Source organism: Lepidochelys kempii, chromosome 7, assembly GCF_965140265.1.
Source record: "Lepidochelys kempii isolate rLepKem1 chromosome 7, rLepKem1.hap2, whole genome shotgun sequence".
Taxonomy (NCBI): domain Eukaryota; kingdom Metazoa; phylum Chordata; order Testudines; family Cheloniidae; genus Lepidochelys; species Lepidochelys kempii.
In genome coordinates, this window is record NC_133262.1 from 39,647,747 (window position 1) to 39,674,826 (window position 27,080).

Here is a 27,080-nt window from a genome sequence, read left to right on the forward strand (position 1 = left end):
TGACCTTGGGGGGGGAGGGAGGAAGGCGGGTATGGGCAGTGGGCTTACCTCAGGGGGCCTATACCGCGATTGTAGGTTGGATTGATGGAATTTGGGAGGACCCTTGTAGTGTGACAGTGGGCCACAATGAGGGCTGGGGAAATGATCTCCTGGCCAGTGTCAGATTCGTCAGTGGGTAAGGGTGGTGCTGACTGGGGTATTGGCAGTATACAGCCCACTGCCAAGAGCGATTCTGGGTGCTGGGATGTGCTTGATACCGGGGTCCTGGTACCAAGTAATGGGGGTTGTGGTTCTTCCCCAATCATCAGGTCTCCAGGGTACCAGAGCTCATGCAGTACCATGGGTTCATTTGGTACCACAGAGGAGTGTCTGTGGTACATTGTCAGTACCGATAGCTGGGCAGAGCACTCCCTAAATGAGAGTTTTGTTGTGCAGAAAGTTTGTTGGTGCCACTATTTTAGAGATGGTATGGTAATTGGCTCTCCCTGGGTAATGAGGCCACAGGTCTCCAGAGTACCAGAGCAGGTGTGTTACCATGGGCTCAGGTGGTACCACAGAGGAGTGTCTGTAGTACGCTGTCAGTGTCGAAGGTTGGGAAGGTGCAGAACACTTCCTAGGTGGGAGTTTTGTTGCACCTGGTACCAAAGGGTTTTTCTGTGCCACTCTCCTTAGGGGGCGGTATCGTTGCCTGAGAGCCTGACTGTGGAAGCCCCTCGGTGCTGTGGGGACGGTGCGGCAGCAGAGCTCACAGCAGGGGGCCCCTTGTCAGTGCTTCAGAGCTGCCGGGGTCGTCCTACCGAGGTGGCCGCACTGGGGAACCCCCACTGGCTGGCCAGCTACTCGGAGCCCATGTGTGGGGATCGGTGCCGACATGGCCGCACTGGGGAACCCCTCTGGCTGGCCAGCTACTCGGAGGAGCTCTTTTTACAAGCCTTTCTGGGGGGGTGGGGGTCTGCTGTTTTCTCACCCCCCCCCCAAAACACACACACACACAAACTCACTCTCCTGCTGGTAATAGCTTATCCAAAGTGACCACTCTCCCTACAATGTGCATGATAACCAAAATGGCCCACCTTGATTATCATGCACATTGTAGGGAGAGTGGTCACTTTGGATAAGCTATTACCAGCAGGAGAGTGAGTTTGTGTGTGTGGTTTTTGGAGGGGGGGTGTGAGAGAACCTGGATTTGTGCTGGAAATGGCCCACCTTGCTTATCATACACATTGTAAGGAGAGTGGTCACTTTAGATAAGCTATTACCAGCAGGAGAGTGGGGTGGGAGGGGGTATTGTTTCATGGTCTCTGTGTATATAATGTCTTCTGCAGTTTCCACAGTATGCATCCGATGAAGTGAGCTGTCGGTCACGAAAGCTTATGCTCAAATAAATTGGTTAGTCTCTAAGGTGCCACAAGTACTCCTTTTCTTTTAGCCTAACTACTTTTAAGGAGAGCAAAGGTAACAAAACAAACAGTACTTATGCTAATGACACAGATAAGGAAGGGACAACTGCTCCTTCTGTCTGAGGCCAAAGGCTGTAGAGAAGGAAGTGAGGGGGGTTCGCCCTAGCCTGGAGGCTGACCAGGAGGGAGGGTGGGCACATGCGCAGGCTCAATGGGACACTGCTACCAAAAATCTCCAATTAGAGGCATAGGGACACACCTACACTACACTAGTCGAAGAAGAACAGGATTTTTTTCACCACTATACAATCATAAATTAGTATGTATTTGTTCCCTTACTAAAGGCTTTACTTTTCGGCATTTTATAATTTCTTCTGAAATTACATTAGTTTGTGCATGAAAATCTATTACATATTAAATAAATGTTCCATCAGTAGACAGTGAAACTGTCCAATCCTCCTGGTAGTTCAGAGTATTTCAAAATACCCAGAACTAAATTTTCTTCATCTGTAATGATAGCGCTGTTTTTCTTACTCAATATCTTCTCTGAAACTTTTGAATTTTGAACTAAAGGAATATTTCTAATTTTTTTCAGGTGTCTCAGTTTACAGACAGATTTGAATATATGTTGACTATTATCTAGGTTGGTTTCTCCTTCCACATCTACAACATTCTTTCATATGCTCACATATTTTAACTTTCACTGGTTTCCTCTATAGATTTGTTTTTTAGTTTTTCTTATTAAGTTCATATTCACATCAGTTTGTTTTCTTTCTAAAATGTACAGTTGTTGTTGATTAAGTTCAGCAGATTGACAAATTCTTACTTTTTTGTCCCGGATTTAGATCTAGTTCTTCTAACAAAGTCTTTTTCTTACTCTGATATCTTTTTATACCCATCCCAATTTGATCTCTTATCGTTGACTCAGATTTTGGAAATTACGTGTCTGACTTCTTATCTTTAGAGCTGAAAAATTATTCAAAAGTCTCTTGATCCATTTGATTTCTGGAGTGAAACTGAAATATTTCCAATGTTTCATGTTTCATATTCCTCAAAATGTTTAGAGAGAAACTCATTGTCAGCTTTTTCTATAACAATTAAGCTCAAATGACTTATATAATAAAATTGCTATTTTAAAAAAATATTGCAGGTACTGAAGCAATCTTTTGTTCAACTTCCTCCTGAGTAGATCCTGATGCCCTCAAAATAAATCAAATTCTTGTTTAAACCTTTTCCAATTTTCTGCGGCATTTCTCGGCATTTTTAGAAGTGGAGGAACTCTTAATTGATCCATCTTATTCCATTCAAACTTGTTTTTCACTTCTGAGTAACTTTCACCTCAAGGTTTTTTGTTTTTAACTTCTGGTTCTTTTTATCACTTACCCTAGTTCTGGTACCATGTGTTGTTTTAATATGCAAGTAATTCATTGCTAGTAACTTAACCGTCTTTATTAACATATATACAGAGCATCTTAACTATCAGTTCAACCTAAAAGCAACCGCCTCCTCCCACTGTCAGCTCCCACACTCTGGAGATTCTATTCATTCTCTTAGAGCCACAGTAGCACCATAAAAAAGCACTACACTTGGGAGGGAAAAAAGGGGGCATGTTTAGTCTTGAGAAAAGAAGATTGACTGACATGAAAACAGTCTTTAAATAAGTTAAGGGCTCCTAGAAAGAGGTTGGCGATCAATTATCCTCTATGTCCACTGAATCTATGACAAGAATAAGGGAGATTTAGATTAGCTATTTGGAAAAACTTTCTAACTACAAAAGGTAGTTAAGTGCTGAAACAAGGGAGGGTGTGGAATCCTCATCATTGGAGGCGTTTAAGAACAGGTTGGACAAACACCTGTCAGGAATGGCCTAGATATATTTGGTTCTACCTCAGTGCAGGGGGTTGGACTTGATGACTTCTTTAGGGCACTTCCAACCCTATATTTCTCTGATTCCATAGGACATATTTATTCTAGTTAAAATAGAAGTGTATTTCTCCCATTACCTACAGCAGTGTCTCTTAACCTTTCCATAATATTGTACCCCTTTCAAGAGTCTGATTTGTCTTGTGTACCCCCAAGTTTCACCTCACTTAAAAACTTACAAAATCAGACACAAAAGTCTCACAGCACACTATTACTGGAAAATTGTTTACTTTTTCATTTCTACCATAAAATTATAAAATAATTCAATTGGAATATAAATATTGTACTTACATTTCAGTGTATAGTATACAGAGCAGTATAAATAACTCATTGCCTATGAAACTTTAGTTTGTATTGACTTGACTAGTGCTTTTTATGTAGCCTGTTGTAAACTATGAAAATATCTAGATGAGTTGATGTAGCCCTTGGAAGAATTCTTAGTATCTCCAAGGGTACACATACCCCTGGTTGAGAACCACTGGCCTACAGGCTTACTCAAAAGGCATTCTCTTCTGTCTGTTTTATGCTTTCTTCAGATTAGTTGTAGGGAAACAAAGGATCATATTTTCAAAAATAGCCTCTAATTTTTCATACTTAATAATTGACATGTGCAGCCACAAATCAAATACATACGCATCAGAATTCTATTATTTAAGCATGGAAAACTACCAGAAGAAATCTAGTTGTGGCTTAACAGGCCAACAGTGAGGGATACTACTTAAAAAAATATTGGATTAGCATTTGCATTGGGTTGAGGAAAATTCGGTCATGGGATTTTTCTCTCTAGCCTGTCAAAAGCATTGATGTTCACACTGATCTTGTGTCAAGAGCTGGTGCAGCTGAGCATTGAGGGAAGGAGATTATTGGCATGCCTAAAGACTGAAAAATGGAAAAGGATAAAGGACTAATTTGATCCCAAGGTGAACTGTGTTTTCCTAAGGTGATATTCAAGCTTCTTTCTGGTAAATTTTGGCAGGGAAGAGAGCTGGCCTACTTGTTCTCTTTAGCACTGGTTGAAAAACTGAGATTGGGGAACCTTATTTAGCAATCTGAAGGTATGTTATTTACAGCGGTTTGGAAGACAAATGGTTTTTTTTTGTACACTTGTAATTTTTCATGAACATTACAAATTTTTTAACTCTAAGTTTTTTTCACTGTTGCTATTTCTCAATTTCCCTGCCTTTCCCTCTGTTTTGCCTCCATTTTTTCCTTTTTTTATTTTGCCACAAAAAAGGAGGGGGGAGGGGAGGAGACAAGGGGGAAAACAATGAAAAATGGAAAATGGTGAAGAAACTTGGAGTAGAACTAGTTGTTTTCCTTCTTATCCTCTATCTTGGTGACCATTTTGTTCCTTTGGTGCCACCCAGGCACCACCAGTGTTTCAGAGACTTATTCTGGCTTGGTGAATGTCCCCTTTTGTGCCACTGTGCATACAATGGGAGAACAAGAATAGGTGTAAATATTTACTCATTGAACTACCCCCCTAAACTAATGATTAAATGTGTGTAAAAATTAACCACTTAACTTTTAGCTTACAGGTGAAAGGGTTCTTAGCTGCTTGTTAAAGAATAGGGGGGCTAGATTCTCCTTTTCACTTTGGTAAGCAAAGCAGAACTGAACTAAATGGAATGTGATTGGCATGAGGTAGGTTAAAGGCCATCTGGCTCTGTGGCATGCTTCCTTGCACTCTGGGATGCTGTTGAAACCCCATGCCAGGGCTCCATAGGGTCCAGCCAAGGATGCCCATTCAGGAGCCTGCAGGCCTATGACAGAATCATAATCAAAAAGATTTGCAACATGCAATGGTGTCAAATCCCAGCTACATCCAAAGTTGTGTCATGGCACAAAAGGGCAGGAGTAAACAAGTACATAGCACACAGCATTAGCCTCCAGCATCTGACAAGCCTTTGGTGCCTCTGAAAACTGAGTATAGCAGAACTAGAGTTTCTTTTGCGTGCTGTATTAATTATAGCAATGTAACTGAAAGGAAACCTGGCTAAAAGCACTGCAGCCACATTGGACTCGATCTTGACAATGCTAAACTGTCTTCACTCAGTGTTTAGCACATCTAAATAATTGTAGCTGTTGTACTAATTTTAAGGCATTGCATAGAGGGATCTTGTGTTCCCAACACAGCTTAGATTTTTTTTGTGGCGAATGATAAAACACCCAGCATTATTTTAGACTTAAAACACAAGCAGTTCAACGATACTCCTGATAAACAAAGATAAGAAGTTCCTAGGGGGCGTCCTGTAGAGAAGAAGTGACCTTATTTGCATTTTCTCATCTAGTTGCTGTCAGGACAGGGAGAGAAAGTTCCTCTGGAAGAACATGGAAATATCACTCTGCTAACTAGCTAGGCTTAATCTAGAATTGCTTCCCTTGCTCATGGGCAATGCAATGCAATCCAATCATTACTAAATAATCATAGAATATCAGGGTTGGAAGGGACCTAAGGAGGTCATCTAGTCCAACCCCCTGCTCAAAGCAGGACCAGTCCCCTCAAGGATTGAACTCACAACCCTGGGTTTAGCAGGCCAATGCTCAAACCACTGAGCTATCCCTCCCCCCAAAACAATGCTACCACCTGCCCGAAATGTAACCTTTGCCATGTGATGTTTAATTTAAAGACACTAGGCCACAAAATACCATGAATGAGAATTAGACTTGGTCAAAATTTTTCAAAAGAAACATGTTTTGGAAGGGAGGGGGAGAGCCATGTTAGCTTGTATCTACAAAAACAACAAGGAGTCCAGTGGCACCTTAAAGACTAAGATTTATTTGGGCATAAGATTTTGTGGGGGGTTTTTTACCCACGAAAGCTTATGCCCAAATAAATCTGTTAGTCTTTAAGCTGCCACCAGACTCCTTGTTATGTATGTGTTTGGAAGTTGCCTCCACCCTCTCAAATAAGTTCCATGTTCTGATAAAATTGTAAAATAAAGTCATTTTCCTCCTAGTGTTTTTTTTTTTTAAGTAAAAAGGTGAGGGGGAGAAGGCCATTGGAAAAGGGGGGGAAATTAATTTAAAAAAAAACCAACAGGAGCATGTTAAGACTCCAAAGCAGGGTTATGGTACACTCATAATGAAGCCAGCAGCAGCCTCGCTGTAGGCCTTGCTGGACTAGGATTAATTGGGGAAGTGCACCTTTGTCAGGGAAGGGAGTATATGCACCAGCTTTGAAGCAACTGTTTTTCAGAGACCCAGGCAATGGAGAAAAGCCAGGCCTGGGGTTAATCTTCTCCTGCTTCCAGTTTGGGGAGAGAGGTAGCTGCCAGGCCTCTGTGCATCCCAGACAGCATTTTAACATAAAGCTCATGATAGATTTCAGAGTAACAGCCGTGTTAGTCTGTATCCGCAAAAAGAACAGGAGTACTTGTGGCACCTTAGAGACTAACTAAATACATTTGTTAGTGTCTAAGGTGCCACAAGTACTCCTGTTCTTTTTGCTCATGATAGAATGCTTCATTCCATTACAAATGGCTTTCCCTTTGAAAATACACACAACGAGGATTGCATAGTAATCACAAGGGTTTAGCTTTTCAAAGCTGCCTAATTTTAGTGGAGCTTGGTTGTCTAAAGCAGCTTTGAAAATCTCAGTCAATATGTATATATTTAAGGCTTTTCCACAGTTTTTACTTGTGTGGCTTTTTATAAATGCCTAAACAAGACTGATGCACTCAAACTGCTTTTTTTCACTGCCACGTTTTTCATTTGGATTTTTTTTTTCTCCCCCATGTTTCAACTTCCTAATGGATCAGCACCCACCATGAGTATTTTGTTGTTGGTTCATTGTCATCTCTGATGTGGTAAACTCCTGAAATGTTGTTGAAATTCACTGCTGCATCACAACTGGGAGCAATACATTGCTTTTTGTCAGCATCATAAAACATGATTTGGGTATTTTATTGCTTGGCAATGGAATAGTGTTTTATTTACAAAGAGGATCGGGTAATGCAAAACTGATTCTTACTTTGGTGAATAACTCTTATACAAGTATGTACCTTGGGCCAGATTCTCCATTGCCCTGTATTGTCTGTTGCTTAGGCCTTTATACAGCGAAACATGTGTTAAAGTCCCTCCCTAATCAGCAAAGCACTTCATCCCATTGCCTTCAGTGCTTTGCTGAATCAATGTCTTATGCCTGTCCACTGTGGATACAAAATGCTTCCTATACAAGTTGCAAGGCAGTGGGGATCAGGCCAACTACATTCCCTGAGAATACTTGGGGAAGGGTTATTTATGGTAGTGAGGATTCCACAACTGGTTTCTACTAACTACCAGTAAGGTCAGTTCAGATGATATACTTGAACGTCAATTTGTGTGGTTAGCTGTTGAGTATTAACTTAAAGTATTTATTCCAAATAAAAACCAATAATGGGGACAGTTGCGTGCTACTGCTGCTGAAAGAGACCTGAGATAAACGATTGGTTTGGGAGGGGTTATACAACACCTTTACTGCAAGCCTTGGTTATTGTGTAATTACAGGCAAATTATTGACTAATTTATAATTGCGCCAGACTGATGGATAAATACACATATACAGAATGTGGTAACACTAATTTCTTAAAAGTTTGGAATTTGCTTCATGAGATAAGAAAATAAAGGGACCTGAACAAAACTTGTTTTCACCTAGTGCAGGATATAAAAACAGCACATCATTTAATGTATAATATAGCCTTTATTTTTTTTCTAAACTCTTGGAAAGTTACATAACAACCGTGCTTTAATTATGACACCAAGTATAGACATTTAAAATGCATCTTAATTTATAAATATTTTACATTTGGTCCATAGAACAGGTTGCAATTTACTAAATAATACTGTACTCTTTTAAACAGGCTCTGTATATATTTTAGAATATGTATATATTACATATATATTTTTATATAGAGATAGATTTGCTTGGTGTTCAGAGAATTCCTTATTGCAAAAACATATATGATCATACAATAATTTTTCTTCTTTAGGGTAAATACTACAAAAAGATACAGCTATTCACAGTTTACACACAGTAGTTCTACAACACTATTTTTTGTGCTATACGAGATAATAGTTTGTACAGAGCTCTGCTAAAGAGCAGGTCTGCCAAACATCTGTCAAAATTGTTTACAATCAAACATTAAATACTGCATTTTTCTTAGAACAACATGGGACTTGATTACATTAAAGAGAAAGTTGGAATTTTTATCCTTTGTCTAATGAAAATCACAATTATCATGTGTATGTATGATGTATGGGGTTTTTTTTCCCCCTAAACCCTGAAAACTTACAAGACTTTTGCATTTAGGTATGAATTCAGCTATAGACATTTAGAATGTATCTTAGATTTCAGAATATTTTTACAGTTGACCTACTGTATGAAACAGTTTAGAAGTTACTAAACAATACTTTGTGATTTTATGACATAAGTTGAAATATATGTATATATATATTTTCTACAATTATGTGCTTGACATTCTGAGAATAATACCTTATTGCAAGAACATATGTTTGTCACCTTCAGACAAAAACAACAAAAAACCCAACGTTCACAGTTAGTTAATATGTTTTTCACATAGTAGTTCTACATAAATTGTGTGCTATCTAACATTGTACGTTGCACAAAAGTTTGCTGAAAAAGCATGTTTCATTGCACAGTTCTGTCGCAGTCATTTACAATCAATCATCAAATACTGCATTTTCCATAACTCTTGCCATCCTCCTTTTATAGCTGCCAAATAAGAAACACTGAATAGGGCCTGATCTTGCATTCTCTACACAGGAAGAACTTTTATTAGCTTCAGTGGGAGTTTCAGCTGTGTGGGAAATTCAGAGTAAGGGAGCTTTTTGTATTATAGCAATAACCTTGTGCCATCATCATCACCACGAATAATATATATATCAATGAAAAAAATCAAGAAAATAAAAAAATTGTCTTCAAAGTGCTAGAGCGGTCCACAACCTATAATTTACTTGTTAGTTACAAACTGTGTTGAAAGACCTTTAAACAGACTGAATACCACAGTCCATGATCTAAAGCCCTAAATTAGAATTATAGGGAGATGGTTCAATATTTAAACTATTGTTTTGGTTTCTATTTTGGTGGCAATACGATATTCTTGTTAATGGTGTAATATAAACAGAAACACTACCTGGCTTCAACTATGACTAGTCTGTACTGCTTTAACCTGGGAATCTTAGTAAGAGCTCATAATAGTTTCATATTATTATGTATTTTGCTAAAACATTATAATGAAACATTGTGCTTCTACAATGTGTATCTGAAATTTATAAATATAAAAATAAAATGTTTTTAAAAGATACAGTATAGTTCACTATAAGACTATATTATGAGTTTGTGGAAGTAAATGCAGAAAGCTGAAGTGTAGATAATGTATTTAGCTAGTATGTAAGAAATTGTTTATACTGTATTTCTATAAATATTAATCGAACATGTATCAGGAATGGTTTATAACATACCTAAACTTAAGTTGCCTGAAAAATAATTATAAGAACCAAAAAAAGAATAGTGTTTGCTAATACGAATTTCAGGGGCGAACTTTTCATTGGAAATCTATCTGTGTACAAAATTATTTGTCTTTAAAAAACAGCTTTCAAATTTAATTGTACTTCCTGCAAAGTCAGAAATAACAGTCTTGGGATTCCGCTGTAAGAAATATTATCATTAAACTACTAAAAATCATCAGCACAAAACATCAAATTGTTATGCTAAAAGATAGATTAAAAATATCCTGCACGTTAGTTTACAAATTCCAAGATAGTTAACTCTTATTGTGAAAGGATAAAAACATTAACAGTCTGTGGATTGCCAGAAAACATAACACTTCCAACATCTGAGCCCCCCAAATGGTTTGATCGTACCCCCATCAATTCCATTATAGTGGTGATGGTCTTTTTTTTTTCTTTTGGCCACTAGAGGTAGGTAATTATATTCTCAGACATAAATTTGTGGTCATATTCAACCATTTTGTTTTTTGTTTTTCCAGAGTAGCATGTGTACCTTTCCAATTCAGAAATTTAGATATATGCCTCTTTGTTTGCGGAGTTGCTTTGCTGGGCCTGGTCCGGACCATTTTCAGGATGAGTAATGTCTTCACTTGGCTGAATCATTACTTGGATGCGCTATTTAAAAAAAAAAAGTGAGAAGAAGTCATTGAATATTTCTAAACATCTTTCTCTGGCCATTGCTGTTGAGAGACAATCCTGTCCATTCTCCCTGCTAATGCAAAGGTTTAAATATCTATGCAGTCACATTTGCTAAACATCTTAGTAACTGTCAAGGTTCCTCCCCCACTCTGAACTCTAGGGTACAGATGTGGGGACCTGCATGAAAAACCTCCTAAGCTTATCTTTACCAGCTTAGGTCAAAACTTCCCCAAGGTACAAAATATTACCCCTTGGACAGGCCGCTACCACCACCAAACTAATACTGGTTACTGGAGAAGAGCTGTTTGGACGCGTCCTTCCCCCCAAAATACTTCCCAAAACCTTGCACCCCACTTCCTGGACAAGGTTTGGTAAAAAGCCTCACCAATTTGCCTAGGTGACTACAGACCCAGACCCTTGGATCTTAAGAACAATGAACAATCCTCCCAACACTTGCACCCCCCCTTTCCTGGGAAATGTTGGATAAAAAGCCTCACCAATTTGCATAGGTGACCACAAACCCAAACCCTTGGATCTGAGAACAATGAAAAAGCATTCAGTGTTTTACAAGAAGACTTTTAATAAAAAATAGAAGTAAATAGAAATAAAGAAATCCCCCCTGTAAAATCAGGATGGTATATATCTTACAGGGTAATTAGATTCAAAAACATAGAGAACCCCTCTAGGCAAAACCTTAAGTTACAAAAAAGATACACAGACAGAAATAGTTATTCTATTCAGCACAATTCTTTTCTCAGCCATTTAAAGAAATCATAATCTAACACATACCTAGCTAGATTACTTACTAAAAGTTCTAAGACTCCATTCCTGTTCTGTCCCCGGCCAAGACGACTACAGACAGACACAGACCCTTTGTTTTTCTCCCTCCTCCCAGCTTTTGAAAGTATCTTGTCTCCTCATTGGTCATTTTGGTCAGGTGCCAGCGAGGTTACCTTTAGCTTCTTAACCCTTTACAGGTGAGAGGAGCTTTCCCCTGGCCAGGAGGGATTTCAAAGGGGTTTACCCTTCCCTTTATATTTATGACAGTAACAAACACCATTAAAAGTGAGTTTTTGGTCTCCTGTTAATCATGACAGGAATGGGAATTATTTGTAAATGGAATAAGGTGCATTAACACAAAAACTGAAGCACTCAGTTAAGGATCCTTCACTAAAGTGCTTTAGTGGAATTTGGCTTTATCAAGATGAAAAGGGTTTCTGCTACGCAAATCATACTTTTTTGGAAACAAATCTTGTTCCAATTATTGCATAAGATGCAGCCAGACATCAACGTACTTTGATGGTTTTGATTAGCTTTTGACATTGTGTTAAAGAAAACAATGTTTAATGTAGGTACGTGACAATGAAGATTTTATTCCCCCTGCCACAATGTATGGCTTTAGACCTAACTGAGCTTTAAACAATTTGTAACTTTAAACAATTTGGCTTACATTGTAGATGATTACTATACTTTTTTCCTCCCTTCATGTTTTTATTACTCATGACATATATAAAAAATAAGGTGTCAGATCCTCAGTCACTTCCTGTTGCTCACTTGAAATCATAATCCTGCACTGGTAATGTCAAAGGTCCTGAGTGAGAGTTCTTTAGCAAAAGCCTTGCAGGATTGAATCTGTGATCAGCAAGTAATTTTTAGAGCTGGTCAGAAAATGGAATTTCCATTCTGTGGGAAATCCCAACATTTAAACATTTGTTTTCGTTCTGCAAAAAAGTGAAAAATCTTGACTAGAAAATGTTGACCCTCTACAGAAGTTCACTTAGAGTTTCGGAGAAAGGTTAACATAGTTATAACTTTATCTGCATTGTTTGCCTATCTATAGTTAGCAGTCACACTCTATATTCAGTTACTACTTATAGTTTATAAAGGGTTAATAAATGTTTTAAAAATAGCTAATCAAATGTTATAGATTGTTTGTTTGAGTCCAATTTATAACTACATACAGTCTACTGCTATTCCTTTAAACATCTATAATGTCATGTCTGTAATCATTTATCAATCCTTTCTAAATAGAATTTTAAGATAAAGGGTAACCAAGTTGGTGAACTTCTGTCATGGTATCCTATAGCATGGCCGAAAAGCAGATCTGCTCCTAAGGTTCTATTTCTATGTACATATCCCAGTACTAATACTAATTAGGGAAGAGAGATTCCAAAAATATGACACACCACCATCACAGACTCAAAAAATAGAAAGTTTTTCATAGTCTTCCATGAAACATCAGTGAGGCTTTAAGGCTAAGTAAAGTCAAGTGTTTGGGCAGCAGATTTGAGCAATGTGTGAGTCATCACTAGTCAATTGAGCTTAGGGTCATCTGTCTTCTTGCAAGGATTGCTGTTTATAAACTGATTTAAGGAATATTCTAGAAAATCTGACATGAATCTGGTAAATTTTGGCCCCTACAGTCATGAGGGGAGGAAACATATATTCCTGCAATTTTGCTGAAGAAATCTTTCTCTGAAACAAGAATCACAATAAGAAAAGGAGGACTTGTGGCACCTTAGAGACTAACCAATTTATTAGAGCATAAGCTTTCTTGAGCTACAGAATGTGTCTCAGCACAGGAAGATGTAAAGTATGTGCTCAGATAAAATCTATTTGGTGATGACGTTAATAGTTATATAATGAAATATATAACATTTTGCCGTTCTATAGCAGCATCTGTCTAATGATCTCAAACAGCTTTAGAAACATTAATGGCATAAGCCTCTCAACACCTCTGTTAAACTGGAAGTGCAGTGGTTAAGAATACACTTGCAGAATGGAAAAAAAGACCTTTATTCAAGTTGTTTAATTGAAAGACTAAACAGTGGTAAAGCATAATTGTATACAATGGTCCTGATTTGGGGGGCTATTTCCCTGCTGCCAGAATAACACTGTGGGGCACTGGGCAGACAAGCATAAATTAAAGCCGCCTCCAGGCTGCTCTAACTATGTCAGGGGCCAGAACAGCTCCAAGACTGGGAGAACAAAAAAATGGACTAAGGCTTCCTTTGCTGCCACCCCTGCCCCCGCACCTCCCATCCTACACCACAGCTTATCCACACCACTGGATCTGGGACAGTATGTATGGGGATACTTTTGGGTGGTCTCAAGACAGATTTCTCTCTCTCAGGTTCAGAGATTCAGGCCAAAAGGGACCATTATGATCATCTGATTTCCTTCATGGCACAAATGATGAAACCTCACCCAGTGATTTTTGCATCAAGCCCATAACTTCTGATTGAGCTATTGCATATCATTTAGAAAAATCTCCCATCTTGAGTTAAAAATCTTCAAGTGACTGAGAATCCATCACATCCCTAGGTCTTCACTTTCCTCACTGCTGGAGGATTTTGGCAAGATCTTTCAGGGTGCAAATAATGATATTGCACAAAGCTTCTCTCCCTCCCCTAGGGAGGGGCCCACTTCAAGAGGCAGAGCTGTCACTCAGATCATGGCCTCGTGTGACATCACTATCCCAGGGAAGTTAGGAGCCTATATATCTTTTGAAGATCTAGGCCTTTCTAAATACACATTTATGATGTCACCTTCATACATGCTAAAGAAGCTGGGACGGGCAAAACCAAACACTTTGCATTGGCTTATATGTCGCCGTTCAGTGACTTGCTCAAGACAGCAGGAACAGATCCCAGACCTCCTGGCGAGGGGTCCTGTGCAGCATGCACTGGCCTATCCTGTAGCCTTTGCTCATGAGAGTAGTCTCACAAAAATAATAGGGCTACAGCATGTGGACTCCAGTTACACCATGCGGGATTTCCAGTCTCATCAAGAGCAGGGATATAGGTAGGAGTGAGCAATTTTTAATTCCTTGTGGGAATCATTATCTGTATCAACTTCTGGGGTTTTTATGTTCTTCAGCAGCAGCCAAGTCCTTCATGCATTACACAGGGAGAATTCTTATTCAACCTCACTGGGAATTTCGCCTGAGGAGGGTCTGCAAGATAAGGCAGCAGAGCCCAGATTTTCCAGTCTGCTAAGGCCACTTTGTGCTATTACATCAATGGGGCAGGAGGGAAGGAGGTGGTGGGTTGGGGTGGGCTGGGGGCTGAGTGAAGCTGAGCTCCACTGCTGTAAGGGCCGTTATGCCAGCACCACAAGTTAGAGCAGGATCCTGCTCTACATTGTGCTGAGGGCAGGCAGCCACAACCATCTCGCTGTAGCCCAGAGCAGGTTGGATGCAGTGGAGAATTTGGGCCCAGGTCTTCAGTAACGTCACAGCCAGAGCCTCAGATGGTGTCCATTTGTCTAAAGCCACTAGAGTCAAGGGAGCTATACTGAATTGCTGCTGTGGATCTGGCCCCCCAGATCCCTAGAACTACGTCAGCCTTATCACTGACATATTGTGCTGCAGCTGCCTACCGTGTTAGGAGTAAATTGCACTTATTGGGCTAACGCTCAGCCATTTTGTTTGCCATCCTCGTACTTCGTAGCTGGCAGGCTTTCAGAGCCGACATTGTTATGGTAGCAAGCTATGTTAATATCTGATGTCTTCAGAAAGCCTAAACTCTGGACAGGAAGAGTAATCATGTTTTCCACGTTCTTCCATTTGCCGCAAAAGGACTGAGCTAAGACAACTGATGCCAAAGCAACTAAGGTCACCAGTCGCATGTCAAGTATCACGGCATGTATAGCTTATAAAATATAATCATGCACACATAAATAAAAAAGACTTACCTGTTTTAAGGAGCCTTTTAAGGTAAGAAACATGTATGCCATGTAACCTGGAATCAGCACCATAGACGAGAGAGCCATGAACCAGCCAACCCCTTGGCCCCATTTTGGGAAAACATAATTGCCCATCTTGAGAGGAGTCATTTGCACAGCACTGAAGATAAACACTCCCTGAAAAAAAAATGGAAAAAAATAGTGAGACGTCTCTGTGATCTACAGTTGTCTCTGTGTTTTCCAAACCACTCTGCTGGACTTACTGGGCTCAATCCTGAGCCTGCCTCCACCCTCATGGAGAGGAGAGGAAAGCAAGGTCGGCAAAAAGTGTCCCCTTACTTCCTGCATGAGCTGCCCGCATCACCAGACCCTGCTTGGGGATGGGGGCCAGAAGCCACTGCTGCAAGGTGGAAGAACCTTGGCTCGGCCTTCTCCACCCCACCCTGTGCCAGCCAGCACTGCTGAGCCACTGCAGAAGGGGCAGTGAACCGAGGCAGGGGAACAGCTGGCATAAGTCACTTCTCCCGTAGAGGTAGGGAGAATTAGGAACTGCATTCTGGCTGAGTCCCATTTTTGGCCCTGCTCTGTGCTTACTGGGGTTAGATTACAAAACTCCAGTCCACCCCTGTGAGATGCCAAGAAGAATTAGTTTGAGGAATGGGAGGCATTTAACTGCTTTAGACTTTTTACTGTAATACCCTGGAAAATGTTAAACAGTGTAACAGTTACTAAAAGAGATGTGAATCTGCGATGTCCATAGTGGCTGCATTGGGCCAAAGTTTGACTTGTGATGACTACTAGCTCATGCCAGAAAACCAACAGCCACCTGTAGCAAGCTGATGCGGAAGTTGTCTGTCTTTGTTTAGTGTCCCTTCAAAAAACCTCCCAGGCAGGGTCCAAAGATGCTCCATGACCAGAGACCATGTTCTGGCCTAGGGGTTCAGCTTTGGTCTGCATGTTTCTGTGCGTAAATTCCTTGACCTTTTAGCATCCTCAATGCATATTCCCTAGGCAGGTTCTCTCTACTCTTAGGAATAGATCCTGGAAGGTATGCATGTGTGGAACTTAGCCAGAAGACAGAACAATGCTTTTGCAGTGTATATGATGATATAATTTAAGAGCAAGGTGTTCTTTCTCTCAAATTTTATTAGGCCTTTTTCAAAGCACCTGTCAGAATTTGGCCTATAGGGTTTTAATTAAACACACTTGTTAAAAGAACAGAGCATCCTACAATTAAACAGCTTTGGCACATATTACAGCTGTCAGCCAGGTCAGCTATAACCATTCACTCAGGTCTAAAGCATGGTAGGTAGCATCTTAGTATACCTTCATTTTGGGGCTATGTTGACAGAAACTAACTGAAAAAGAACCAGAGCTTTGGGCCAGCTACTCGCTAGTATAAAATTTCATTGCTCCATTTAAGTTGACAGAGCTACACTGATTTATACCCACTGAGGATCTGGCCACTTATTGAAGCTATAATTGCCCATACAAAGAAAACAGGTTAGATTTTTCACAAGTATGGCCAAATTTTGGTGTTTGTGCCTGCAGGGAACTGCTCCTTCCCTCTTTTGAAAATTTGTCCCTAGTTCGTTCTTATTTCAGTTGCTATCTATTGTATGCATTGGATTTAGGGGATAGATATATTGCATGGGATTCTTGTCAAGATCTTACTCCTGTTCCGTTACAAGAACTGAGGCAAGAGAACGCAGAGAGAAGAGATTGTGAGTGTGTGTGTGGCAGTTTGGGTGAATGTGCCAACTCAAAAATGTTTTGAAAGATACCATTTCAACATTTTGGCAATAGAAAGTTTGGGGTTTTTTTTGAGTTGCAATAACTTAGTCTAACTTTCTTTTAATCCTCTGTTTGTTTAAACAGGTCAAAATCAAAGCAAAAACATGTCAATTGACCTGAATTGAATGCTTTTTTGGTTTAGTGGTTCACAACAGTGACATTTTGACTCTCCATCCTAATTTGGGATGAGAGAATTTTTGAAATCTCCACTTCTCACTGGATGGGAAAACAGTTTTCTGTCCAGTTCTAGTAGGAGCACAATCTACTGCCACTTGAGGCTAAAGTGGAGTTGTTGCAGATTTTTGTCTATATCACAGAGCAAAGCATGGAATGGAAGGCCAGTACCTCCATTCACCAGGTACAATAGAACTGACTTTTGTTGGTAAGCCAGAGAAAATTTTTCAATATACTGTGTGTGGAATACCATTTGCTTTGTACCACCCTAATGCCATCTTGTACTAATTGAACTTGCACTATCAAGTGATGTCCATATAATCCCCCATTCATCTTGTTGAAAAAAATACCTTTTGATATTTAATGTAGTCATTTTTCTATAAATTCACCAAACACAAAGTCCTTTCTTTCCTAGCCTGCTGCAAGTGGCTAACACAGCATACCTCAGGGGCAACCTTGTTAACTGAATCAAGAAAGAAAGCAAAGCTCACTTTGCTCACAAGTTCAACCTTTATTTGCAAAGGCCACATGTAGAAAGTTTTACCAAAGAGGGAAATGTAAGCTGGCAGCTTTTAGATCACATTATCATCACCTGTGAACTCAACATGAATAATGGATTCCCAGAAATAAAGATTTTTACAATAAAAAGCAATTATGCTCCCCTCACTCCTTCCATTGCAATTTTTACAGTTTCCCAAACAATGTTTCTTTAATAATTATTTTCAGAGAATTGAGAAGTGGGTCACTGCATTTGGGGAATGGGTGAGTGCAAGGAACACTCAAAGTACTGTGTCAGTTCTCTTTAGTATTGTTGATTTGTTTGGCTGTGGCCTTCAGCTATTACAAATGATTGCTCATTAATCCTTTAATGAGAAAGGCACAAACTTTAACTGTACGCATGCCTTTATATATGATTCCAGAATCTGAATGCATGCATCTATATGTGTGCTGTGTCTTGCGCACAACCAAGAGCCAGTTTCGGATTCCCTCACTCACGGTGAGTGGTATCTAAGTAATCCCCCTGGTTTCAAATAGGACCACTGGTGAAGTAAGGTGTTTTTATTTCAATGTAAGGATAGCAGAATCTCCCTCTGAATATGTAATAAAGATCTTCTTTCTAAATAGGTTGTGTCCCTGTAGTGGTGGGGTCACCCGCTCCTGCCTGGAAGGGCTTAAAACAGCCCTGGGAGAGGGCTGGGGCAGGGGCAAAACCAGGCTGATTGGGAGGCAGCCTCAGCTGGGGCCATGTCCCAAACAGACCCAGCTGGCCCTATAAAAGCCAGGGAAGCCAGGAGCAGAAGGACTGTCTCTCCAGCCTGTTGAGAGGGAGGGACCTGACTGGTGGGAGCATGCCAAGGTACCTGAGGTGGAGCAGGGCTGGGGGAAGCCTAGAGGAGCTGGGGAGCTCCAGCCCGGAAACCCCCTAGGCTTCAGGCCTACTGGAAGGCCAAATAGGTACTGGGGTTGAAGAGGGCAGCCCAAGGGGTAGGCAGAGGCATCAAGTCCAAAGCCCCCCTTGCCTATGATGAGTGGTGCTTACACTGCAGTCGGCCCCAGGGAACGGGGGCTAGGTGATGACTGGCCGTGGCCATAGACTGAGGCAAGGTGGGGGTAGAGGGTTGGGGGCCCCCAGAGAGGGGAGACCCAGAGCTGTGCAGGGTACTACAGATGGCATCACCCTGGTGTGAAAGGGGGCACCGGGGACCAGGAGGGACTCGGGGCCCAGCGGCAAGCAGGACACCAGCCTGCAGAGGGCGCTCCGGAGGCTGGAACGCTAATTCCCCAGACAACCAGCAGGAGGTGCTGCAGGGGTGAGTCCCGCCCCGCCACACATGGTGGAGAATGCGGGCATAGTCGATCCGCCCCTGATACAAGGGGAAAGTGCAAGGACGGCAGGACTATTGCCCGGACATTAACAGTTGAAACAGGGGATGATGGATCCCGGATACACCAGGGTGTTCTATGGTGAGACCCCAGGTACTATCCCCTGGTGTCAGCCCCCTGGAGGAAGGGGGCTGATGACCTGCGGGGGGCCGGGATACTCAGAACAGACTATGAGAGGTGCAATGGGCTCTCCAGCAACTGATGGCCCAGCTCGCGGAGGAACAGCGGGCCTTGGTAAAGCTCCTCTGGAAGGAGTTCAGGAGGAACTGCTGAGGGAGGAGGCCAGTGCCGGGGTCAGGAGGCCTGGCACAGAACAAAGGGCTTGTTACGGCTGTGCCAGGCATAGACATATAAGACAGGACGGTCCCTACTGGGTTGGGGGCAGGGTGCCTCATCCAGACATGGGACCGCGGCAAGTCCCTCAGGCAGTCCGCTGGGTGAGGGAACCCAGGCGGCTGCGGGCCTGTGGGCTGAGGGGGCACCTATGGCGGGAGTGCTCTGCCCCAAGGAATACAGCCCAGGGCAACCCAGGGAGGGCTGGCCCAGTGAGGGACAAACCAAAGAAGCCGGGGCCTGGGGCAGGAAAGGGGCGGCAAGCCTGCCGGGAACCGGGCCACACGAAGAAGAACTGCCCCCTTGGAGGAGGGCAAACTCAGCTAGAGGCGGACGAGAGAGTGACTGACCAGCCAGTAGCAAAGTGACCAGCACGAGAAGTAGCAAAGGTCGCAGCCTGGATGGAAGGGACCCCACAGGAGGGCGGGACCCAGACCATCACCAGGGAGGTCTTCACTCAGGAAACCCAGACAGACTGGGCCAGGACCCAGCTGGGGGTAGAGTAGGTGGCAGCGGGAACCCAGACCTGAAGGAAGAGGGCCTGGGGGACCCTAACCTGCGTGCATGACTGGAGGCTGTGGCGGAGGCCCGAGCCTGGGAGGCCTTGGAGAAAAAGTGTGCGAGCCTGGAGGGGTGACCCTGGAGGGCTAATTTTGGGGAGCCAAGGCCAAGAGGCCCCCCTTATCCCCAGGTGTGGGGGTTTTGGGGGGGGGTGTAGTGGGGTGGTCACCCACTCCTGCCTGGAAGGGCTTAAAACAGCCCTGGGAGGGGGCTGGAGCAGGAGAAAAGCTGGGCTGATTGAGAGGCAGCCGCAGCTGGGGCCATGCCCCAAACAGACCCAGCTGGCCCTATAAAAGGCAGGGAAGCCAGGAGCAGAAGGACTGTCTCTCTAGCGAGGGAGGGACCTGGCTGCTGGGAGCATGCCAAGGTACCTGAGGTGGAGCAGGGCTGGGGGGAGGCTAGAGGAACTGGGGAGCTCCAGCCCGGAAACCCCCAGGCTGCAGGCCTACTGGAAGGCCAAATAGGTACTGCGGTTGCAGAGGGCAGCCCAGGGGGTAGTCAGAGGCAGCAGGTCCAAACCCCCCTTGCCTATGATGAGTGGTGCTTACACTGCAGTTGGCCCAGGGAATGGGGGCTAGGTGATGACTGGCTGTGGCCACAGCCTGAGGCGAGGTGGGGGGTAGAGGATTCCCCGGGGAGGAGAGACCCAGATCTGTGCAGGGTACTGCAAGTGGCAGCACCCCAGTGTGAAAGGGGGCACTGGGATCCAGGGCCCAGCAGCAAGCGGGACACTACCTTGCAGAGGGTGCTCCGGAGGCTGGAACGCTAATTCCCTGGACGACCAGCAGGAGGCACCACAGTCCCATAACCTCCAATTTATACAAGAAAACCAGATAGCAACATGTTTGTACAACAGGCATGGACTCCAATAGCAAACCATTAGCCTCCCAATTTGTAGACTTATTTCTCCATCTAGGCCTTTGATCCAGCTTCTGTGCACATACAGCCAAACACTTTATATTAAAGAATGACGTTAACATGACGCTATGCTGAAGCTTAAACCCCTCAGCCACCGGGAAATCCCATTTATTTGAAAAGTAACTTTAACTTCATCTTTTGTATTTATGCATTATGCAGTTGTTCACTACATGTTTACATAACATTGACCAATGTGAGCTAGAAGGCTTAAAAGTCTGATTTATATGTTTTTGTAATGAGTATAGTGACTTGTTATGAGCAAGCTAATGAAAAATCCTTTTGTAACTTGTAAAACTTTCAGTTTAATTGTTTTTATAACAATTGAAATGAAATGTAAATACATTTAAAATTAGTTTACTGTTTCTCCCTACTAAATATAATATATGATGCAATACAATTACATTTTTAGCTGTTATTAATAAAGTATTCGATAATTTTGTTAACATATTGGCCATAATCATAAACAAAAGTCATTAATTTGACCGGTAGAAAGGATTTTCTGAACTAAGTGAGACTGTTCCATCAAGTCTGCTTTTATCACTGGCTTCCATGCAGATTCACATTAGTATAACATCTAGCAGAATTTGGACCATTAACTTCAAATGGGACTTCCTGCATGATTCATGTGAAAATGATGTGACATTTGATTAACTATTTTTGCATCTCTACACATTCAACTCAAATTTTTAAATGTTCAGTAAGATACTCAAGCATGTGTCTGATTTTAAGCATGAGAGTAGTTTCAATAAAGTCACAAGCTTAACCTCGGATACATGCTTCCATATCTTGCTGAAATGGAGGTCTAGGCATTTATTAGAGCTGATCAGAAAACATTTCCTTCCCTTACCTATGAGAAACATCGATAGAAACAAAATTATTTAAGTCAAAACTCTCAGCAGAAATTTTAAACTTTTCATTAAAAGAAGAAAACCCCTAATGCTGAAAGCTTTTGTTTTTTAGCTTTTTGGGTTTCTAATGAAAAATTCCTAAGAAAGTGGACACTCTTTGTCTAAAATTTTCATTTTAGTCAAAACCCCAATCTTCCATTGACCAGCCCTACTGATCATGCCAGGAAAGGTGATGATCATACACTCATACACACACAAGTGGGCAATGTTTCAAGGTTTTTCTGCCTTATTTTCATGGGTTCAAATCTCAAATTTAACACTGCATCAACATTATCATTGTGTTGAGTGCCCACAGAGACAATGAGCTTGGAGATGGGAAGGTTGAGCGAGGAACAGAAAAATGGAGGGCTGAGACACTTCTGATGTAAGGAGACACAGCAATGTTCTTTACATGTTTTCTCCTCAACGTAGCCCTCTATTTCCTCCAATTTGGTTTACTGAAACTCCTTCTAGTTAAAGAAATGCTGCAGTTTGCCTCTCTCTGTTTATGTATTTCTCTGAGAGAAACAAATATGGTTCAAGCTACATCTATAGTACATGATGCACAGAAACTTGTCTGGATTTGTCAGCAAAGCAGATACCAGCAGCTGATGACACAATCTGGTGGCACAGTCATCAGAGTTCCATGAAGGAAGTGACTCCGGCTTGCAGCACTTACACATTCTGTTGTCTCTACTTGTAACGCCCGTGAAGGAATATAGTTTACAGGAAGTGGGCACTTTTGGGGCATTCTAGACTTGGAACAGGACAGCTGTATCATGTTTAACTTTACAGGATTTGCCATCTCCACCATCAAGCTACTCACCACTTCTGAAAGCATAAACCCTAGAATTCTGCAAGTCATTCGTTTCTTAGACCAATTCCAAAAGATTGGCATTCCAATTGGCATTCCAATTCCAGATTCTCCTGTCTGTCTCCTCTCTCTTACATTAGTCTTAACTGTCAGGATTTGCATAAATGTGCTAAGATAGCATGACTATATTCTAGCACATATTGAAGTCATTTATATCCTTCATATCACAGTATAACAATTTTGTTCCTTACTGCCACAATGATAGGAGTAAAGAAAGACCAGCAAAGTTTCCACCAGATGCAGGGTCTGTATCCCACCATCTCCTGGATGTTGTCATAAAATCTGTTAACGCCTAGAACATAGAAATAAAAAGAAGAAAGAAATTTTTGTCTGACAGATGACGAAAGCACAACTGGTCTGAGATAATAAAGACCCTTTTAATGCACATTCAGTAATGTGGTCAAGGAGCATTTCTCTCAAAGTCTATATAGACTATGGCAAAACTTTGCAATTAACGGAACAGGAGAAAAAATGCATGCAAATGCCATGAAAAACAGGACTTTTATATATCGTTCTCATTGCACCACATTGAGAAAGGAGGCTATGGGTCAAATCAGTGATGTTGTACCCGTTGCTGCCAGCAGTCAATTTAGCTCCATGAGTATGTTGAAAAGTTCCTTAACATCATTAGGTTGCAATGACAACACTATCATTCAGGTTAGCAAAAACTCTTCAAGCTTTGTTAGAATATAAGAGATTTAGTCTGAGATTTTCTAAAGAAGCCTTCATAATCCCAGCCTCAACTAGTAGGAGAGGGAATGAGAGGGTTCTTTAATGCCTTGTACAGATGCATTAATTGCAAACAGCAGTTTTTGTTTACGTGTATGATCTACCACTATTCTGTCATCCTTCAAAAAGTGCAAACCTGCAGACCTGCACATTGTCCACATCTGGGATACCTAGTGTTACATTTCTTTCTTATTCATATGCTGGATTCATATGGTGCATTGTTCCTTTCCATCCAAACATGGTTTATTCCTATTAAAGACCTCATCCAAAGCTCATTACAAGCAATGGAAAGTCTCCCACTGACTTCTGCGGGTTTTTGATCAAGCCCACAATGCAAATCAAAGTTGCTAAATTGTTCCTGTCTGACACAGAAATGATGACTGTTGCCGTTCTGGCTTGGACATGAGGCATACGGTAGTCAGCAAAGCCCTTACATCAAGATTCATATATGGACATGACCATGCTTGGCATAAGCATGGAACTGGGGCCACAACCCAATATCAAGCTCGCAAACACCCTGGGCAGACTAGGGTGTACATTTTGTTGCCTTGCTTATGCACGGGCAGCAACTTTTTTTCGGCAAGGCTTTTAATCTTCAAAAGAAAAAAAATTGGGCCAATCTGTTCTGCATTCCTGTGTATCACTCCAGCAACGAAGAAGCAATTAGAGCTGGATCGGAAGAAAACTTCTTCATTCTAACACAGGATTACAAATAAATATGAAGACACACATGTAACACTTTCCTTCCCACAACTGCTGATATTATTCTCTGGGGTGTTTTAGAGAGTCATACACCATAGACCAAATTCTACACTAAGATGTGCATAACCTTCCGTGCCGTAAGGAGGTTGTACTCATGCAAATGAAAGCAAAATCTGGCCCCATATTTAGATAAACAGATTACTGAACAAAATGGGTCTTAATAAGTGAAACTGGCCCCTCTTTTTCACAAAATTTATAGTCTCACTACCCCATGCAGCATAAAGAGACGAACATATCACATACCATAGCACCAGGATATAGAGATACACTCAAAGAATACAAGAAACAATAGGCTCATTCCACTTGCAGAGTAGTAATCAAACAGCTTGAACACATAAATTCCACCCTATGAGATACAAGAAACAAATGACTGAAGTGAGCACATTTCACCTGATATTTGTTTTGAAGACAGGTTAAGATTTCTCATTAATATTTTTGTAGCTCTCTATTATTATTGGTTTATTTTTATTATGATTACTTTAAAATTGTAGTTTAATTTTCTGAAAAGCTATATAATGCTTAAGATTGTATTGATTGCCTTTTAAGAGATCAGTAGTTATTGAGAACTAGAATAATGTTAACCAATTAGCTTGCATATGTAAATTACAAACTCCTGATTGGCTATGCATTCAGTAATTTTTCTGAACTAATTTGCAACCAGTAAATTCATAATAATAATGATGATGATAATAATAATAATACATTTTTGTTTCATAGTGTTGTCACTTAAGGATTTCAAAGAGCCTTAGGAGCCTTGGGTGAGATTCCCAACTGCGGAAAATCAGCATAGCTCTATTGACTTCAATGTACTAATCTTTGCATCTTGAGCAAATCTTCAGAGGGTAATGATAGTTTTTGTCCAGCTCCACTTTCTGCCCTCTTTAGTATATTTCCTTATAAATATATTAACCTTATAGCCACAGTGGAGGGTTTTTTCCATTCTTCAGCTTCTTAGTGAACTTGAACAAAATGATAAACATTGTAGGTAAGCTTTCAAAATAAAAATCCCTTTATATAAAACTTACCTGAGTAATATTGGACAGTCCTATCAGATAGGAAACAACGCACACAATAGCAATGAAGATTTCTCTTCGATTGCGTAATAACTTTGGAAATTCATCCACCAAAGCTGTTATGAATCCTTCCACAGTACAGAACTGCAAGTAGAGTTACAGGTTACACACAACACAATGAAGCTGCAGTGTTAGATTTAAAGCAACATTTTCAAAAGCATTCAGTGCTGCCCCCATTGATGTCAATGGAAAATTCAGTAGGTGCAACCATAGGCCGATGCTGAACACTTCTGAAAATCCCTTTTACTGGTTATTAAAATCTATGCAAAAAAATTATCCTTTTGGCACAACTCTTACAAATTACCATATGCTCCATTATGATCAAGTGTTGTTTCTTTTGTGATGGAAGAAGAAGTGCATACAGCCTAAGCAAACAATTGTGCATGTGCTTGATTGGCATTTCTTACATGAAGAACATTAAATATATGCATAAAAGCTTGCCAGACTGGGCACCTCAACTGGAAGGTGAAAAACTCAGGGTTGGATCCTTATTTGGTGTATATCACCGTAGCTCCATTCAGTCAATGGAATAATGCCAATCTACACCAGCTGAGGATCTGAAACCCCATGGGGAAACTTAAGAAAAATTACCAACAGAAAGTTATTTCCATGATGACAACTGAAATCATGCAAGCCTGCTGTATGTGCAGTTACAGTCATTTTTAGAAGTGAAATCATGACTTAGCCAATATTTGCAGTTCTTCTTATAGTGCATGAAATGTTTCATTAATAACTGATGGAGCAGTTAGACAGAAAAAAGAAGAAAGCCTGACAGCCTGTAGACATATCTTGTTTGTAATAATATTAGAGTATCTTCCTCAGCTGTTAAAATAGCCTAGAGACAAGCTCTCTCAAGAATATTTTTGACCCAATTAATTTCACAGTAGTTCCCCAGAGTGAATGTTGTGGTTTATAGTTTTTCAATGAACTCCAGGCTTGACAAAGGAAATAGCAAAAATAAGAATCTTTGGTTTCTTTTCATATCTCTTGGCAAAATGCCTTGCTTTTCTTTTTTGTTTTTTAAACACTTCTTGGCAAGGGCTGCAATCAATCAGTTTGGCTATCAGAAAAACACAGAATTTTGTTCTAATTAATTAAAGACTATTGCAGTACTAGTCATATGTAAGCAGTCCCACAGGTTATGTACCATCAATGCCATATGATTTAGTAATCAAATGGAGAATTGTTGTTTGCAAAGGTCCCTTACGCTGCAACTGTGTGTATGGATCCCTGCATCGATGATGAACTTCAGAATGGCTTTATACAGGACTCTTCATGCTCATGACCAGTGGCAGAATCATGGTCTACAAAGGTATTTTGTAAATTAATGGAATTTATAGAAAATGAAAATACTATCACTCCTTTGGCAATTAAAATATAAACCACCTAGTCCCTTTCTGTGATGGAAATATGTTCTTGAGGCTGTATGAAGTTTTCCAGTCTTTTTAAGCACTCCAAGTCCAGAAAAGATTTTCGCCAAAGTGATTCTTTCGCATCTTGTTTTTCAGTGCGGCAGACTGGCAGAACAGCTAAGCTCTATACTGACTATTCATTCCCAGGTGAAATTCAAGATTAAGGTTAACATGTATAAAGTTCTTCCTGGTTTAAGCCTCAGTATCTCAGAGACCTGCTTCCTTTCCACACGCTACCATGACAACTATGCTAGGCTGTCTCTCTTCTGTTTGTCCCTCAGGTGCCAGAAACAAGGTTTCTCAGTAGTAGCCATTTGCCTCTTGAATTCGCACCTATGGGTTATACTTCCAATCCTGCAATTTACTACATTTAGAATGAGATGCAAGATGGCCTCTTGGTCCATGCCTTCTGCTAGTTGTAGGTTCTCGAGTCTCCTTGCACTTGGTCTACTAGCTAGACTTTTCCAGTTATCAATTTAGCTGTTAAGTCAGGCGCTGCGGGGAGTCATAGCGTATATGAT

At 41.2% G+C, this 27,080-nt stretch overlaps 1 protein-coding gene across 7 annotated transcripts in view; it reads right to left on the reverse strand.

Annotated features, from left to right (window-relative positions):
* Window positions 1-7,984: 7,984 nt before the first annotated feature.
* The window catches only part of SLC6A1 (solute carrier family 6 member 1), a 112,289-nt gene continuing 93,193 nt past the window's right edge, over window positions 7,985-27,080 (reverse strand). For all 7 annotated transcript variants that reach the window (XM_073352313.1, XM_073352311.1, XM_073352314.1 and 4 more), the window contains 5 exons: window positions 25,100-25,231; window positions 24,318-24,420; window positions 22,775-22,875; window positions 15,168-15,335; window positions 7,985-10,448 (listed from right to left, as the gene is read on the reverse strand). In XM_073352313.1, coding sequence (XP_073208414.1) covers window positions 10,344-10,448; window positions 15,168-15,335; window positions 22,775-22,875; window positions 24,318-24,420; window positions 25,100-25,231 — 609 coding nt within the window. In that variant the 3' untranslated portion in view covers window positions 7,985-10,343. The remainder of the gene's footprint in view (window positions 10,449-15,167; window positions 15,336-22,774; window positions 22,876-24,317; window positions 24,421-25,099; window positions 25,232-27,080) is intronic.